This window comes from Podarcis gaigeae, assembly GCF_964106915.1.
Source record: "Podarcis gaigeae genome assembly, chromosome: 2".
NCBI classification, from domain to species: Eukaryota; Metazoa; Chordata; class Lepidosauria; order Squamata; family Lacertidae; genus Podarcis; species Podarcis gaigeae.
Window position 1 is genome coordinate 61,817,022 of NC_139679.1, and position 19,475 is coordinate 61,836,496.

At 41.0% G+C, this 19,475-nt stretch overlaps 1 protein-coding gene across 1 annotated transcript in view; it reads right to left on the reverse strand.

The window, feature by feature from the left end:
* Positions 1 to 19,475, reverse strand: part of LOC310839738 (uncharacterized protein) — a 313,735-nt gene that overhangs the window by 91,237 nt on the left and 203,023 nt on the right. Inside the window, 1 exon segment of the mRNA XM_083728675.1 lies at positions 13,212 to 13,256. Within this exon segment, the coding sequence (XP_083584801.1) occupies positions 13,212 to 13,256 (45 nt within the window).

Here is a 19,475-nt window from a genome sequence, read left to right on the forward strand (position 1 = left end):
CTACTCATGTTTAGTGTGCATCCAACCTTTTGCACATCATAACAACACTTCCATACATTGGGTACGGTGGGCGGGGGGGAGGATTCATGAATTGATGATGGTCCCCTTGTGCAGGAAACTATGGCTTTTTATGTCTGCTGACTCTAAGAAGGTAGATGGAAGCACAGCAAGTTCAGTCTAGACCAGAAATTAAAAGGCTTTCTTATACAAGGAAATGTGTTTTGTATATGTAGAGATCTGAGCTGGAGAACACTGCTTTCATTTCTAGGGATTGTATGCAAGCAGATGCATTAGAGAATGTTCCACTGTGCAAAGAGAAATCCTTGTGCTGATGGAATGTTTTGCTTAGCACTACACTGAATGCAACACAAATCCAACAGCCATGTCTACACAGAAGCAAGTTCTACTGTTCAAACTGGTCTTCCTCCCACATAAGTAGTGTTAGGATTGCAGTCTCAAATGTCATAAAATCAAAATACAGTGGTACCCTGGGTTACATACGCTTCAGGTTACATACGCTTCAGGTTACAGACTCCGCTAACCCAGAAATAGTGCTTCAGGTTAAGAACTTTGCCTCAGGATGAGAACAGAAATTGTGCTCCGGTGGCGCAGCGGCAGCGGGAGGCCCCATTAGCTAAAGTGGTGCTTCAGGTTAAGAACAGTTTCAGGTTAAGAACAGACGTCCGGAACGAATTAAGTACTTAACCCGAGGTACCACTGTAGTTTCATGTCTTAAACCAAGCTCATAATTTCAACAGGCCTAACAATTTGCAATTAAAAAAAATAAAAACATTTGCATTGGCCATCATTAGGCTCTTGGGTCAGCACTATAATTAGCTGGCAAGTGGAGTTGACATGTGTTACATCACATAACCACTTTCTTTCATTATGAAAATAACCTCTACAGGGGAAAAAATTAATTTCAAAGATTAATTAGTTCCCTGCATTTCCAGAATTATTTTGTTAATGATCACCCACATTAACACAAGGAACCCATGTTGCTGGACATTTTCTTGGACTTGGCTATGAAATACTTGCAGCTGTGATTAAGTGAAGAAAATCTGAAACACACACTATGTTTTACAACATAATTGGAAGGGGGGCATCATTTCATCATCGACAAGCAGGCATTGTATTTCAGTACAGTGCATTTCAAAACAAGTTAGGTATTTTTTGTGAGGCACATTCTATTGTATAGTCTTCTTTTAAAGCCTTCAGTCAAGCTTCTCAGTATACTCTATGGGTCCAGGTCCACTGATTTCAACAGGTCTACTCTGAGGATGACTAGCAATTGATTTCACCATATACCTTTTACCATGACATGTCTACAATACTGTCCTCATATTATATCAGTGTTGAATGCCCTCTAATGGTATTTCACATCTCAGGGAGGTTCACAGAATAAAATCAGAATATAAAACCACAAAATACATAATCAAAATAAGAACAACAACAACCCAATAACTCCCCCCAACACATTTTAAAAGGGCATAGGATGTCAATCAAATCAACCAAAGGCCTGGTTAAAAATGAATGTTTTTGCCTCATGCCTAATGAAGCATTATACAAATGGGTTGAGAAGGCCCGTTCTTGCCTTTTATGTATTAGTTGTAAATTATTCCAAGTACAAATGCAGAAGAGTGGGGTAGAAATAAACTATTCTTGATGTTGTTAACAGAACCTAGCTATTTTCTAATCAGCACCACTGCAATCAAATGCCACTCATGTTCAAAATCTTCAGCCAAATTGAATTGCCAACCCCAACAGTAACTAATGAGAAACCTGGAGGGCTGGGAGGCATATCACATTTTAACATTACATTAAACAGTGAGTGCAATCTGGAGAGTTAAATGACCAAGTAATTAACCTTATTAGCTCACATCCAGCATTATCATCTCCCATGTGAAGATGACTGCGTGGGAGGGAGACTCTACCCGCTGCTGGTGCTACCCCGGTAGCCTCCACAAGTTGGAAGGGGCACATCAGAAACCCCGTATTCATGCAGATTCCTGAACAATCTAGAAAACTGATATTCCAGCATTCTAAATCATGTAGTGAGTCTCCATAAGTACATGAAGCTCCCTGCTTCACAAGCAGTGATGGGTGTGATGTTAACATATATGAGAGAGTGCTGGAGGGGAAATAGTTAAATAGGTTGCACAGACAGGACCCAGGGGGTGGAGTCAGCGGGTCTATAAAACTAGTTCTGAGAGGAGTTCTGGGGGGAGTTCGTTGGGAGTGGTTGGTAGGCAGTTGGTTGGGTTGGCTGGTTGGGAAAGGCAGTTGGTAATAGAGAGAGAGTTAGGGCAGTTGGTCCTTGAGTGTGGGGAGGTAGTAGAGACAGAGAGAGGAACATAAGATTAAGAAAGGAAAGAGGAACACCGTTTGGAATGCTGTAAAAGTTTTGTTTTATGCCTGAAATAAAATGCACTCTTCTTTATTAATTGAAAAGCTGACTGAGACTGAAGTGATTTTACCAGGGAGGACCTGGTTGGCGGCAGTGGATTAGTGGTGTACGGGTCAATAGTTCGTGAGATGACTGGGGGCTCCGTACGAACGCCACAATGGGTGACAGGGCTGAAGGTGTATCTTAGCATGCTTGTCCCTGTTCTCCTTCACATGATGCTATTTGGGTGGGAGACTGTTACAGTCATACCTCGGGTTGCAGATGCTTCAGGTTGTGAGTTTTTGGGTTACGGACGTGCCGAAACCTGGAAGTACCAGAACGGGTTACTTCCAGGTTTTGGTGCTCGCGCAAAAACACCAAATCACTCTTTGAGCATGTGCAGAAGCACCGAAGCACAACCCATGCATGCGCAGACACAGCACTGCGGGTTGCGGACGCTGCGGGCTGTGAACGTGCCTCCCGCACAGATCATGTTCGCAACCCGAGTGTCCACTGTATAATGCTTTGAGAGAGCTGTTTTCTACAGTAATAACAGTATTAATAATAGAGGATGGCTCAACAAATATAAATTATTGCATAGCATCTTTTAATTGAATGACTGGTTAAAAAAAGCTTGAAATATTCCTTCCTTTCTATGCACAGTACTGAAGTCTGAAAGTAATTGGGTGATGGTGCTAATGATGGGTGAATTAATGCAGACCTGAAGGGTTTTGAGTACACTGTGAAAGTGTGTTAAATGGTAACCATGATGTGATCTTATGTACTGTCAGAGCTGGGCCAAAGGCAAACACACAGTGTGTGGAAAGTATGGATCCAGGAAGCAGAGACTGCAATAGATCAGACCTTATTGAAAGGCAGAGGAAGAGCTGCCTAAGCCAAACATTGCATAATAGGGTAAATCTCAAAGCAGGATCAGTCACAGACCAGGGAATACAGTTGAGCCAAGCAGTTTACTGGAACAAAGATGATGGGAAGCAGCAAGTTGAAAGGCAAGCAGGCATAAGAACAAGGGAGCTGGATGACATTGATGTGCTGGTGGGTGTGTGGGTGTTGGGATGTGGCAGACCAGAAGACAATCTGGACTCTAGCTGTGGGTATTCTAAAGGGAAAGTAGAGATTCATATAGACAAGGCCAGAATCTTGATGTCATCTAGGCAAAGATCTAGGCTTTACTTGGAACTATTTATAATCAAATCCTGACCTGGAAAAACCAATAGACTACTTGGGGCATGGAGCCTAGGAAGTCAAGACTGTCCCTTTCCGTCCAAGTTTTCACGTACTTACAAAACCAGGCATCCGTGTGCAGACCAGGAGGCTCCATGTCGGAACCCTAACATGTCCTGAGGTATGAAACTTAATGGAAGGATGAATTGGTTTTACTTCTCAAGTAAAGACTTTGTGGTTTGGCTTAGTTACAAGTTATTGGTCAGAAAATCACAAGTCTTCATTTATTCCTCTTAAGAGAAATTTATATGCTCTCCAGGATATATTTTATGACCTATACTGCCTAAGTGATGTATGAATTAGGTGACAAGTAAAATTTCTACATAATGTACCATGAGATAAACTGGCAGAGAAACAGGAATGAGAGCCAGTGTGGTGTAGTGGTTAAGAGCGGTGGACTCGTAATCTGGTGAACCGGGTTCGCGTCTCCTCTCCTCCACATGCAGCTGCTGGGTGACCTTGGGCCAGTCACACTTCTCTGAAGTCTCTCAGCCCCACTCACCTCACAGAGTGTTTGTTGTGGGGGATGAAGGGAAAGGAGAATGTTAGCCGCTTTGAGACTCCTTAGGGTAGTGATAAAGCGGGATACCAAATCCAAACTCTTCTTCTTCTTCTTCTTCTTACAGGGCAAAATAAGAACATGACAGCAATATATTGTGAAACAAAGAACCTAAGAATGTAAGAAGAGGCTACTGGATCAGGCCAAATGCCCATCTAGAATTGCTAGTTCTAACTTAGTACCATGGTTACAGCACTTCAAAAACTGGCCATCTTTGGCTGCAATTCTATCTTTGTTAAATTTAATGAAACATGCTTCTGATTAGTCGTGTATAGACTTCCACCGCATATCACTTACTAAGAAAGAAGGAAACATAAGTCACTATTATTCCTGTTTCACAGAGGAGGAATAAAGCTAAAAGACAGCAACTTGCCCATCTATGTAACCAATTTACCCACCTCATTAGGATGGACAAGTGATAACAGATACAATATGGCCACACCAGTTTATATGTTACCTCCTCTATGTGGCTGCATCTCTCCATGTGGAGGATTTTAGAACATATGAACTGGCCCTGATCACGCCACAAACACTTTATGAGATTCTTCTTCATGGTGTTTGCACGTAGCTGAAAGACTGCTGCCTGAGAAAACAATGCCCTTTAGACTTCTTGGTACAAATCTATTTATCAATGTACACCCTGCTTAATTAATTAAAAATATACACCCCATTTAATGAATTAAAAATTCTCCAAATTACAAAGGTGGTGAATTCAAATCACAACTGAACAACAATTTAAATGACCTCATCCAAAAATGCAAGCAAGCAGCAGTTAAAAAAGGAAATAAATACTATTCTGTAAAAACCGACTTATTCAGTAAACCAATACTAAATAGTTCAGTCATAATTTTTTTGTGTCCTGGCTCCTAGCTACTGAACCATATTTGTTCTTCAGAGGATGGCTAGATGACAGGACCGGAACTGGAATTTTCCATTCCCAATTTTAGAAAATGAAATATGACTTTGTATCTGTTGAACATATAACATGATGGAACTTGAGGGAGAGCATAAGTGATGAGATGAGAGAATTCTTTCCAAAGAGTTTGAAGCCTTGGAACACAGTCCTGCTAGCATTTAAGAAAGCTTGGCTTTGTGTACGCTGGAAGTACGGCTCAGATAAACAATCAAGAGAATCAAGGATAGGGACTGAAGAGTTGCAACGAGGAAAACATGTGGCTATGCAGACTTGTTATGGAGCTCACACTTATTTGGCTTGATGTCATTTAAATACAAATCTATTTAAAATAACTAACAAGCAAACAAACATTCACAGTTCCTGTTCCTGCCTTTCAGGCCTAAAAAGTGTGCATCTACCAAAGTGAAATTTCTTAGTGCCTGCAGACATTGTGGGGAATGCCTGACATATACAAAACGCTATGGGCTTGATCATCTCCAGTCAGAACTGACTCACTCATTGCACTTATCTCCTAAAACTGTATCCACTACTTGTCGTCGTCGTCTTCTTCTTCTTCTTCTTCTTCTTCTTCTTCTTCTTCTTCCTCTTCTTCTTCTTCTTCTTCTTCTGTTTAAAGAGCAGGATTAATAATGCTCTAAGTACCTAAGTAAATTTGCTCCCTAATTTACATACTTGTACTTTTTTTTAAATTGACATATAGCTATTTCAATGGATACACCAAAAAAGTCTTTAACATGTGCTGAATACAAATATATGAAAGGGTATACACGGGATCGTGCTTGTGACCTGCCTTTCAGGAAGATCACCTACTTCCAACTCACCCAGTGTGCAGTAATCTTAAGATACTGAGACACTCAGAGCAAGGAGAGTGTTTCCTTCATTTTCTATGATCATGTAAATACTATGAATGGGAGCTTCATTCTAAAGAGAGTCCTGTATATATAACTACATCCTTTCTAATGGTCCCAGGAGTTAAAGCACAACTGTGACCTTCATTTTTTCCTCCCTGTAACAACGACTGCTACCAGCGCAAGCTATTCTGAGAGATTTGTAAAATTTATGGCCACCATGTGACAAAGCTAAAACAAAAAACCTGAAGAGCACTATGTTACGTTATTATTGTTATTATTTATTAAATTCCAAGTTTTATTCATGATTTTCACTTGTTTACATTCTTCTTTATATACTTTTGTAATTGTACTTTGGGACAAGACAAACATCTGCTGAGACTTGTTAGATAGTTTTGTCCTGGGAATATTTTGTGGAAAGTTGTTAAAACAACAGCAGTGCTGGAAATAATTAACCTTTCTGAATGGCTGGGGAGCGGGGGGGGGGTTTGCTGTACATTTGAGCAACTATAAATGCTGTTTATTTTCTCGAATTCCTGTATGGTACATTTATATTTAATCCATGCAGAGTATTAATATAAATACTATCTGCCGAAATCTCCATCTTCTTCAAGACCAGAGTTCCTTTTTGTTGGATCTAAGATACTGGCAATATCAAGCTGTGCCTACAAAGATTATTTTCATTGCTGACTTGAATCCAAGCTGTGAGATAAAGGGACATTTTTCCTTTGTAGGTGCAGCTTGAGTCATGCCTGCAGAGAATCATCATTTGCACTGCCGGCTTGAATTCAAGTTGCCAATGAATATTTGTACTTGCACATATATCAGCACATCCCAGAGAGTTCAAATACACTACAGAGTTTTCCCACTGGGAAGTTCACAATGCAGCCCTGCCCATTACTGTCATCACCAATGACACAGCACAGCAAGCACTGGTAAGGCTGGATGTGCTATGGAGCGCCTGCTGTGAAATTCTGTATTGCATCCCATCCCACTGGGACTTGTGGTTAGCGCCAATTAGCTGATCAGCACCCCTAGCATCCTTCGCTTGCCAAGGAACAATCAGGAGTGGATTTTAAGGTTCTCAGAGGCTTCCACATCTGGACTAAGATACAAATCCCAACTCAGCTATGGCAGACCCTCCAGGTGTCACTATTTTCCAGGGGCTACCCTGATTCAGAGAAGCCATCCTGGTTTCTGCTTTGATCCCGGAATGTCCTTAGGATCATTAGGATGTCCCTATTTTCATTGGAAAAATGTTGGAGAGTATGATAGGATGTCCCTATTTTCACTGGAGAAATGTCAGAGGGTATGCTGTGTAATCTTGGGCCAGTCATGGTGTCTCAGCCTACGAAGTTTTGCTGTGAGTGTAAACTGGAGAGGGGGGAGGAACTCCTGGGGAGAAGAGGGGGCAAAAATGTAATAAATAAATAAATGTTACTAATCTTCTAATTGAGAAGCCCTCAGTAGGGTTGCAAAGAAACCCAGTGTTTTGCAGGATAGTTTGAAAGCAAGTATAGACAGTGCATTAGTGAACTGTTGAGAGTGTTAGTGAACTGTTGCAAGGCAAGCAAGGAAACTACTTTCATGCAGAGGCACATCATAGAAGGCTGGAGAAGACCAGGTTTTCCAAGTGGTCACTTTTAAGCATCTTGAAGTCATAGTCCAATTGTAAAACCAATTGATTTTAAAGAGCAGCCTCTTTCAAAAGAGGCTACCCCATAAAGCCTATTAGCAAAGTGAACACTGCAGTTTACTAGCCAATACCACGAAGTGCACAGTGACTGCTCTCATGAGACAGACATGTGGAAACAATTAAATGAAGCAACCAAATTACTACCAGAAATACATAAAACGGATCATGTAGAATCAAGTGACTCAATATATTTGAGTTTCTTGCTATATACACACTTCAGGGGAAAGACCTTCAGAATCAATGAACTTTTCCTGTTTAGAAATGAAGGTCAACGACACAATGAAAATACAAACAGAGGAAGAAATACATTGGGCTGGGCCTGAAGAAACTCCTAGTGTCTGAATTTTGTATGTGTATGTCATTACAGAAATTCTGGAGAGAGAAAAAAGATCCATCAGTGATTGGGGCTAACAGTACAATTGATTCAAGAGATTTTGAGATTTAAAGATATTTTGCAAACAAAAATAACTAAAATGTTAACATATGTCAGGGAACTGCCATCGGCTCAGAGGCGAGAGATAGAGGGGGAGTTGTGTTACAGGGAGCCTCCAAAAATCTTGTGAAGCAGTTCCTCTTCTGGCAAGGAAGAAAGCCCCACCTCCAGTGAAGAAGAGGTGCAAGGACCAGAGGATGCTAGAAAGAGCCTTAACACCATGCCCTTCATGAGAACTGGTTTGAGGCGCAGGGAGGGGCGGAAAAGGCTGGGAGTGACGAAACTTTTATGTTGGGGGAGGTAAAAGAACAGACCACTCCCGGATTCTGCTAGACATGAACTTATGATGCTCTTGACTGTAAATAGTTTGCACCAAAATAAAGCCTATAAAAGACAGGTCGGAGTCCTGCCTGGTTACTCTCGAGCAACCACAACAGCACCTGACAACATAAGACAAAATATACAGGAAATCTGATGCCAGATTATACCTGGCACAAAATGGCTGGTAACGGATAGTTTACAGTTCAGTTTTCGCTATATTTACATGGAAGTAAGTTCCACACAGGTCAACCATTCAGGTGGTGAACTTCCTACATTATCAGTCAACTTATTGGGTAAGGGCCACCTTGGATGTAAGGAAATCATGTTTCCCCCCCTATTATAGGATTGGGCACTGTGTCTCGCCACTCCAGTTCAGGCAGGGGTTTAAGTGGGAAGTAGGGGCCAACCTTGAAAGAACGAACTACAGCAGCTACTTCTCCTTTCTGCCCAATGGCAGGCATCATGAAGAGTCACAGGCTCTTCCTTTAAATGGCTTCCTACCCTCTCTTGAGTGAAGAAATATCTCAACAGACGTTGCTAAGATGGTTGCCTTTCCATATCTGCTGCACATATATGAATCAGACAGGAGTTCAACCTTGAAATTTTGTACAGAGTGCCTGAGACAAGAGGAAGCTGTGCTGCTGTTTCCTCACCTCTTTCTGCAAACCCTGTACTAAATGAAAGGACTGTTGCCCTTCCTTTCCTACTCTGTGCCATGGGGTGAAGGTGAAAACCCTGTTCCTTTTATGGTTATCTACTCCACCACTTGTCCACTTGGTTGGCTTGAACCCCAAGGTAATTTTGCAGATAAAAAGAAGAAACAATTATCAATGGAAAACAGCAAAAAATGTTTTTGTCACCTGTCCAACAGTATCACACTCCAGAGGTCTGGTCCACGAGTATCACAGTTCATAAATTATTTTGCAAGGTAAAAGAGTTAAGGGTCCAGTGGATTGTGAATTGACTTAATTATGACAATAACTAATAACTCAGCTGCTGTTCTGTGCTGAAGTTGGCAAAATGTCCTGGCTTGAAAGTGCTGTAGTGAGGGTTTCACTATACAGTATAGGTTTTTTAAAAAATAAAATAAAGTTTTTCAAATTTTCATTTCAATAGCCAGCACAAAGCTCCCTCAAGCAAGCCAAACTACTCTTGGGCCTTTGGCTCTATGTCAGAATTTGTCTGGAAGATGTAAAGTTGTAACCACATACAAGCCTCTAGGGAGGGATGCTATCATACAGAGCAAATAAATTTCTACTCCCATTTATCAGCAAAGAAGCAAGGACCTGGTTTCTGTGTGGTAAGGCTCTGAAACAAATATACAAATATATATCCAAGCTATCTGTGATAACAAACATTCGGCAGCTAAGCCAAAACCAATACACCAAGAGCTTTCTGCTCTTTGGTTAGGCTGTATTACAGATAACGGCAAGCATTCTCTGGCACAACATTACAGAGCCCTTGTCTATCCAGCATGCTGTATTTAAGTTTTGCGTTGTGTTTGCCCCTGTGCCTCCCTATTTTTATATATGCTTTCCCTCTATTACGGAAGAATATATCAATATAACCATCTGCTTAAAAAACGATACAGTGCATGGGATTCCTTGCCAAGAACAACTAAAATCACTTCTTAGTTTTCCTCCCCAATTACAGAAAAATCTAAATAGACATGGTTGAGTCATATTAATTCTTTATAATTCCTCTTCTGCTGGCGGTGTTTGTAATATGACCCAAAGGCAGCCTTTTACTGCTGCAGATGAACAATAATTATGTGGTTAAAGCATTAAATCAAAATATGTGAAGTTTATGTTTAATGCTCTGCCCTTCCGCACACTTCCAGTCTAATCTTTGGTCCCCAAGGCAGAATTGTGGAAAAGCGCTGGAGCAGAAAGAAACAAAAGCTGTGGAAAGTGACTGATCAGAACCGAGGCACAGGGATAGATTACATCACACACTAAATAATCAATGTAATTAAGGTCTGTCTTTAATTAGTACACTCATCTCTAAGGTGGATATAAGCATGGAATTCAATTATGCAATGCAAATAAATCAGTTTTTTTTTTTCAGAACAATGGGGTGAGATTCAACTAAAGAATCACACTAGCAGGAGCCAGTGCAAGGGATCTCACTAGTGCAATGGAGCGTTGTTTTCTCTCTCCCCTAAGTGACCCCCACAAATTTGGCTCACCCCCCAGAGAACCCCCCAGAACAGCATGTGAGTGGAGGAGAAAAGGGATTAGTCTGTTTGGCAAGCTGGAAAGCTTACACTGACAGAACTATTGCCTTAGTGCTATTTGTATTATCTGTAAGAACAAATAAAAAAAACATGAGGTTTAAATCTGAAGCTATTAATAGCTAGGCTCTTGCTCCAAGAAAGGTTCCCAATACAGAAGAGCAGGAGTTTCTTACTAAGATCTATAGTAATATATTTCTTCTTCTTTACATCCATGGATCAGGCTGATCAGGCGTGCAGCCTTGGCTGTGTATTTCATCCTTCTCCCTTGTTCTAAACAGTTATTGTTCATCATCATCATTATTACACTGTTTCTTTTGAGAAAATCCCCGGCTAGCAATGAAAATGTAATTGTACACAGGACACACATAGTGGCCAATTCCAAAATGTAATGTTTCAAAGTAAAATTCATATGTTGAGGAAAAATACCTCAGTGGTGGAACATGAGCTCTGTTTGCAGTAAGTCCCACAAATGTATGAACCTACACAGCTCAGTAGCAGAATTCTTCACATAATTAATTAATTAATTAATTAATCCCACTGTTTCTCCTTTAGGAACCATGGACAACTAACAACAAATATTGTTTTTTACTGACCATATTTTTTATAATAAAAATCAGTAAAACACAATGCACTAGATAGTAGTTCTTGGATTATTAAATTCCATTCTATCCTCCATCACAATAACCAATCAAGAACAGGCTGTCTCCCTAATTCCTGGATATAGGAACCACCTATCTACAGCATCTTGTTCTTATTGAGATTCAGCCTCAGTTATTTGGCCAGTCCATTACTGCCTTAAGTGCTGAGTGTCATCTGCACATTGGTGCTACAAATCCCCAGATGCCTCCTTCCAGTGGTTTCATATAGATATTAAATAGCATGGGAGACAATATGGGATCAAAGTGCCAAGGGTTGAAGCAGAGAGATTGGGCAGTAGTTATCCAAAAACCTGAGTGTGCTCAGGGAGGGTGACTTCATAAGTTGCTCCTCCAGTGATTCTGGGCAACACTCTCTTCCATCTCAAGGCATTCACAATTCCCTGGACACACCCCACTCCATCCCCAGCAGTCGATCTCTCCCTCCTAGATTTCACAAACCAAGATGGGCAAGTTTCAAAAGGGCAAATGGTCACTCTAAACCCTGCAAGTATACCTGTCCACATCTTCAATCTGTAGTAACTGGAAAAGATCCCATTAACTATGATGGGACTATGGTCTAAATACCTCTGCGGGACCAGCCTCAATTGGGACAGTCAGTTTGGTATAGATACAAGTGTGCTTTACTCCTTGTCATCTTTAAGTACAAAAAAGTAAATAGCAGGACTGGCCCTTCATGCAGCATTCTCTATAACAATTTCCAGCCTCAGATTCTTAATGAGCTTTTAGCTCCCTAAACTAGGGCATGTATGGGAGCTGCTCTCCTATGGCTTATACCATGGGTAGGCAAACTAAGGCCCAGGGGCTAGATCTGGCCCAATCGCCTTCTAAATCCAGCCCACGGACAGTCCGGGAATTAGCGTGTTTATACATGAGTAGAGTGTGTCCTTTTATTTAAAATGCATCTCTGGGTTATTTGCGGGGCCTGCCTGGTGTTTTTACATGAGTAAAATGTGTGTTTTTATTTAAAATGCATCTCTGGGTTATTTGTGGGGCATAGGAATTCGTTCACCCCCCAAAAAAAATATAGTGTGGCCCCCCACAAGGTCTGAGGGACAGTAGACCAGTCCTCTGCTGAAAAAGTTTGCTGACCCCTGGCTTATATCCATGTGGTTTGTATATTTCCTCATCCCCCTCTGCATTAAGGATGTTACGACTATTTATAGAAGGGATGGGGAACCTCTGACCCCATGGCGAAATTATGCCTGCAAAGCTATTTCTCCCAGTCATTGGTGTGAAGCTTTTCCTGCAAGGAAAGCTTCAGCTGCAAGGAACAATCTGGAGCCTTAAAGCATGGTCCTGATTTTTCCTTGGCAAGCATGGCTTGCATCTTTTAAATTTGGTGCCAAATGCAAGCTCTACTGGGATGGATTCCACTTGGGAGCTCCCAATCAGAGTTGATCCCTGCTGAAAACACTAAATGCAAACCATGCTTTCAGAAGGAATCTTTGCTTGAATTCAACCCATGGCTGCAAAAACAAAACATAACACAACCAAAAAAACAAAACAAAACCTTTCTTTGCAGCCCTGGCTTAAATTAAAGTTGGGGCTGTAAAAGAAGGGAAGAATCAGAACCACACTTACAAGTGTGCTCTTGATTTTTCTTTGAAGTTTGATTCGCCTGACATCATGTGAAGTCAGGTGATTGACAGGTAGGTCAAAAATGGCCCGCAGAGGACAAGTCAAACCCAGCATTAGCCCTTACAACAGAAAGAAATGGCTGAACATGTAAGTTTTTATTTGGTAGTCAGTAATTCAATAGGCTGCTCCTATAGCTAAGAAAACAGTAAACATTTCACAGTTGGTGGCCTATTATGCATGAGAACACTACTTTTCAAACCACCATTTTAAAGCTTCCTCTCCTAGTTCACGTCAACAACTTACTAACATTTTTGCACAAGACATAGGGACTTACCTGGATCTCCTCGTCGTCCAGCCTTTCCTCGCCTTCCAGGTGGACCTGTGCAGGGAAAAAAAATACATACATGTAACTTTGGTCTCACTTATCCACCTTTCAGAAAACTTAAACCGGTTTACATGGGGATCCCAAGCAGTCTTCCACTGAGGCAGTGACCAGGTTGAGAAGCCTCTTTGGCTTTCACAATGCAATAGCATCATGTGCTGGGGTGAGGAATCTGCAGCCCAGATGAAGCCCTCCAATTTCATTCAGCTGCATGTGCCATAAGCCTCCTATGATACTGTGGCCCACATCTGCCTCTTTCGAATGCCCCTCAAGCACCTTCACATGCTTCCTCTTTGTTGTCTCCTGAGGGATTGATGGCAATGGTGGAGAAATGCCAGGGGAAAAGAAGCTGAACAGAAGTCTAGTGTCCAGACCAAGGGAAGTAATAGTACCACTCTATTCTGCAGACCACACCTGGAATACTGTGTCTAATTCTGGGCACCACAATTTAAGAAGGATGTTGACAAGCTGGAACGTGTGCAGAGGAGGGCAACCAAGATGATCAAGGGTCTGGAAACTAAGCCTTACGAGGAGTGCTTGAAGGAGCTGGGTATGTTTAGCATGGAAAAGAGGAGATATGATAGCCATCTTCAAATATCTTGAGAGCTGTCACATAAAAGAGAGAACATGGTTGTTTTCTCCTGTTCTGGAGGGTAGGACTTGAACCAATGGCTTCAAGTTATAAGAAAGGAGATTTCAACTAAACATTAAAAAAAAAAAAAATCTGACAGTAAGAGCTGTTCAGCAGTGGAACAAACTCCCATAAGAGGTGGTGGGCTCTCCTTCCTTGGAGGTTTTTAAGCACAGGTTAGATGGCCATGTGTCATGGATGCTTTACCTGCGATTCCTGCATTGCAGGGGGTTGGATGAGATGGCGCTTGGGTGCCTTCCAACTCTAGGATTCTATGATACCACTGCCTTGCAGGGCATCCCTGGAGGTGGTGTGGGTGGCAAAAACAGGCAAGAATGGGAGAAATGGGGCAGTGGATGGGAGACGGGGAGGAAAAGAAAGGGTGTGTGGAACCAAAGCAGTCCTGTTAGGAAGAGGATAATAGGAATGACAGAGAGGTGAAGGGAGGAGAAAACCAAAACGAAGGTGTGGCCCAAAGGCACATGAGGCCACCACCCTGCTGAAGCTAAGTAGGTCTGGGTTTGGTGAGCATTTGATTGCCTGGGAACCACATGTGTATGTCACTTTCAGATCCATGATGGAAGAATGGCAGAATTTAAATTTAAGAAAATTTCTAAACAAATAAGGTTGAAATGGCCCCCTGTCTTGCAGGGAAGGGAGAGGGGGATAGAAAGATAGAGGGATAGGGGAAAGTGGAATGGCCCTCCTGTCTTGCATCAAGCCTTGGGGAGGGACAGAGAGGAGAATAGGAGGGAAGGAGAGAAGGAAGCTGGAATGGGCCTTGTGATGGGGTGCCAGTGGGAAAGAGATATATGTCTGTGGTTGGTGGTCTTGCTTATTCAGCAGGGAAGATCTGAAGCCACTGCAATCAACAGGCAGTGAGAAAAATGACAGAAGTACTACTCCTTTTTAAAAAACAAGAAGAAGAAAGCTTTCCATCTGTAACACTGTATTGTCAGCTTTTACAATACTGCATGTTTTCATCATCTGCATTGTTGTATAAACGCTTCAGTTAGTGGAAACCATATAAAAAGATCTAGACTATTAGACATTCCCAGTCTATGAAATAATTGTTGAACTGCCAAAAAAATGTTTCCTTTCTACATATGTAAAAGAGGTATTAGCCAAGATCTAGAGATCCCACTTGAAATATAAACAACACTTGTTAATAGTCTTGTCTGCACTGCAATACTCTTGTGAAGCCCAAGAGGGAATTTCATATACTGTACACAGACCAAGAAGGAGAACACACTAAATCATACAGTTATGTATGTGAAACTCCCACAAGTCCTTGAAGATGGCAGTGTCCTTAAACTGCAGCAATATAAGCATACTAAAGAGGCTGCATAGCACAGAGGTCAGTGTACTCATAATAGTTTTCTTCTAAACCTTAATCCTGTGGCAAACTGAACCATGTAAAATATTACAGATATGCATTGCAGATTAATTTCTTTTTTGGGTACTGTGTCGTCTTGCCCTGCCTTATCCCACCCAGCAGTTGCTGTAGTGTCAAAGCACCAGCATGCTGATTCATACACTTGATTTCATCATGTACTCTATCAGGACAGCAGCTCACATGATATCAATATCTAACAATAAATTGGTTAATATTATCTACTATACATAGAATTATTGGAGGGCTTTGTGTTTCTAGCTGGTTCGATTTCCAGGTAAACTCCTGCTAGGTTTGCACTGGGCCCCGGATTCCAGCTAATCCAAAATTAGGAAGGTTGTAGAGGGGAATGAAAGGCATACAATGAGATACCATAGCTGTCAACTTTTCCCCTTTTGTTGCGAGGAATCCTTTTCAGAATAAGGGAATTTCCCTTAAAAAAAGGAAAACGTTGACAGCTATGTGAGATTCACACACAGCCTTATGATTCAAAACAGCTCAGGGGGGTTGTTTATTTACAGATTTGCAATATCAAAATTTTGGAAAAGGCATACACATCCCTTTCCCCAATGCCAGTTACAAGACAGCTGGATGAAGCAGAAAGACTCCTTCTTCATAACTGAATCCACATGAAAGAAGTCTATTTTAAATGGAGATGCTGAAGCTGCCAGTTGCTTCAGGCTCTTCCACAGGGACTGCTATACAGAGCACAGGCTGGCTGTTGTTTTTGTGTGGGGTTTTTTTTGTGGGGATGGGAAGGCTTGGGTATGTTGGGTTGGCTGTTTGGGGCCAGAGACCATGAGCAAATTTGGAGAAGATTTTGACTGTAGGTGGACACATACTCATTGGACATGCATGGCGGCAAATGTGGGCAGTGGGAAGAGTCCCGGTTTGTAAACAGTTTGTATACAGTTATGTACTCCCCACCCTGTTCAGAGGGAGCTTAAATCTTTGGTTCAGCATTCCTAAGCTTGTTTGTAACATGACAACTCTGATGAGCACTGATATATTAAACCTCTCATGGGTTCTTTCAATGTATGAGGGGATAGTTTCCCTAAAGCAGAGTTGGGTAAGATGTTGGATCCAGTGCCTATCAGCCTTAGCCAGCACAGCCAATAGTAAGGGACAATGGGAGTTGTAGTTCAGCAACATCTGGAGACCTACAGGGTAACTACCCCCATGCTAGAGAAAAGGGGAGAAGCAGCTAGAACAACTGATTATCAGCTTATATTGTATTCCATTGAAATAACTTGATATACAAATCCCATTGTGTACTTAACAAAAACTGATGACCATCTATCACAAGTAGCTACGACTAAGGCCAAGGAATATTTCCATATACTTTTATACTCTGCAAGAGTTTTTAACAATAATATCTTATTCAGGGATAGTGTATTACTGAAAATCTGTACTATCTCTTCTGTTTATTGTTCTTATATTATTATATCTGTATTGCTGGATTTTAGAAGTATGTGACAATGGAAATCATTATAAATAACCTGGATATAAGATTTGCACCAAGGTATCCAGAATAAGATGGTTAGATTGCAGAACAGTACAACAGGGAAAGAGTCCTGTTCCAACTTTCATGGGGAAAGTAGTTTAACTGGTTGCAATTTATTGAGTGGAAGAATATGTACTGTTTTTAATTTTTACAGCATCTTGCAGTCAGTGATGAGTGCTAACACAATGCTCATTTTAATGCCTTGTTTACTAGCCATTCAACAGTGAATATAAAGAAACTTCAGCACCAACTAGTAAACTGGACTGATTATCACTTGTTATCAAATGGCAACTGTTTTATAATGTATATCAACAATTCCTCATAATGTTTCCAGATTGTGAAGTGTTTCTTGTTTTGTTCTGTTGTTCCTAATAAGCTCAATATTCCTATAGAAATAGGCCTGCTTTGCTGGAATGTGACAAGATGTTGAGGAGTACGCTGTTTTATGCTTTGTATTTACACTGCACTCACAAAAAACTTCCATAAAAATGTAAATAAAGGACTCTTGTTCAAAGAACCACAAGAAGAAATCATCTTTGTTGTTGCTGCGTTGACATTAACGAGACAGAAATCTGAATTAGACTGCACCAGAATGAAAAAAGAATGTTTTGAGAAAAGCACGAACTTTTAATTACTGCTAAGCATTGATCTTTAAAAGCAAACAGAAAACCCCCTTATTCTCCTTTTTAGTTCTTTTGGGAAGAGTAAATAGTATGGAATATAGGAATCAATACCAGTTTATAAAGTATTTGCTGCCATCAAATCACTATAAAAAGAGGAATATTTTATTTATACATCTCCCCCTTCTATTGCTAGTTATAGACAGAACTCAACCAGAATTTAACACTACAGGCTATTGAATGGTTACACTATGCTCTGCTGTAAAGGTAAAGGTAAAGGGACCCCAGTTGCGGTCCAGTTGCGGACGACTCTGGGGTTGCGGCGCTCATCTCGCTTTATTGGCCGAGGGAGCCGGCGTATAGCTTCCGGGTCATGTAGCCAGCAGGACTAAGCCGCTTCCGGCGAACCAGAGCAGCACACGGAAATGCCGTTTACCTTCCCGTCGGAGCGGTACCTATTTATCTACTTGCACTTCATGCTTTCAAACTGCTTGGTTGGAAGGAGCAGGGACCGAGCAATGGGAGCTCACCCCATCGCGGGGATTCGAACCGCTGACCTTCTGATCGGCAAGCCCGAGGCTCAGTGGTTTAACCCACAGCGCCTGTCTAATTACAACTATGCAGGAAATGACCTATTCTTACTCAGTTGTCATGGGTGGTTTGCCAGTGCTTCTACTGAGAGGAAACTGCAATTTCCTCAGTAATCAATTTATAATATTCTGTCAATCACCTTTATTCCTTTTACAATTTATAGTTCTTTACACATCTCATTCCCAGCTTGTGGGCTTCCCATGGCCATCTAGTTAGCTACTGTGAAAATAGTATGGAGGACTAGATGGGGCTTTGCTCCGATTCTTCAGAACTTTCTTTATGCTGTATGTAGAATAGGATTGTGCAGGTATCATAAGCACTTACAGATTAGTGCCTGTGACAGCAGGAAATTTAATTTTGTAATTTTGCATATTATTTTTAATTAGACACCTTGTAATGCTAAGGACCCAAACTATGACTTAATGAGAATGAGTAAGCATGTCTGTCCGTCCGTCCGTCCGTCCGTCCATCCATCCATCCATCCTTTTATTTGTATGCTGCCTTTCCATAGTTAAAACAATGCTCAAGGCAGCTTACAACATGACAAGATTTACATAATTACCAACATAACAAAGTGAGAAACAATAAATTAAACACATCAAAAAGTACACAACCAAATGGAAAACAATTTCCATATAAATCATAAAATCTAAAACTAAGAATACAGCTTTAGTATCACAATTTAAAATGACATCGATAAAAAATAAAAACAATTTTAAAAAAACAAAAACAAAAACGGAGCCCTCTCTGCCCAGCAGCAGCAGCAGCAGTCCTTTATGTGAAGCACCCAGGGAGAATATCACAACTGTTTTGCTCTTCCCCCAGTCCTGCTGCTGCCACAAGACCTGGAGCTAAGCCATAGTTTGGTGTAGTGTTTTTTTTAATATATATATAAAATATTTATCGAAGTTTCAAAAATTATATAAAAGAAAAACAATGATACAAACAGAACACAAACAAAAACAAGTATAATTTCAATCCCTTATTTTCTTATACTTACTTCCTCGACCTCTCATACCTCCCCTTTCTGTATTCCAATTTCTAATTATTAATTCAGCAAATCCTCTCCCTTAATTTTCATTTAATTTTTAACCTTTCTTTTCTTTTTACATAATCATTACAGCTGAAAACCACTTAATTTCTAAACCAACATCATTCTAACATTCATTAATTTTGCAATGTTTCCTAAGATAGTCCTTAAATTTCTTCCAATCTTCTTCCGCCGTCTCAGTTTGGTGTAGTGTTAAATGCAAACCTGGGCTACAGTTTGTTTTGATTCAAACAAACTCTGAGCTATAAGCAAAGTTTGTTCTTGGTTAACTATTTGCAGTTTGTATGCAGGGGATACATAATGATATGCCAAACTACAGCTTAGCTCTGGGTATCACTGCAGCAGCAGCACTGGGGAGGCCAGGGGCGCCGGTTTTCGCCCTCCACACTCTCCCTGCCTCAAAGGGATGCCCACCCATCCCAGCAG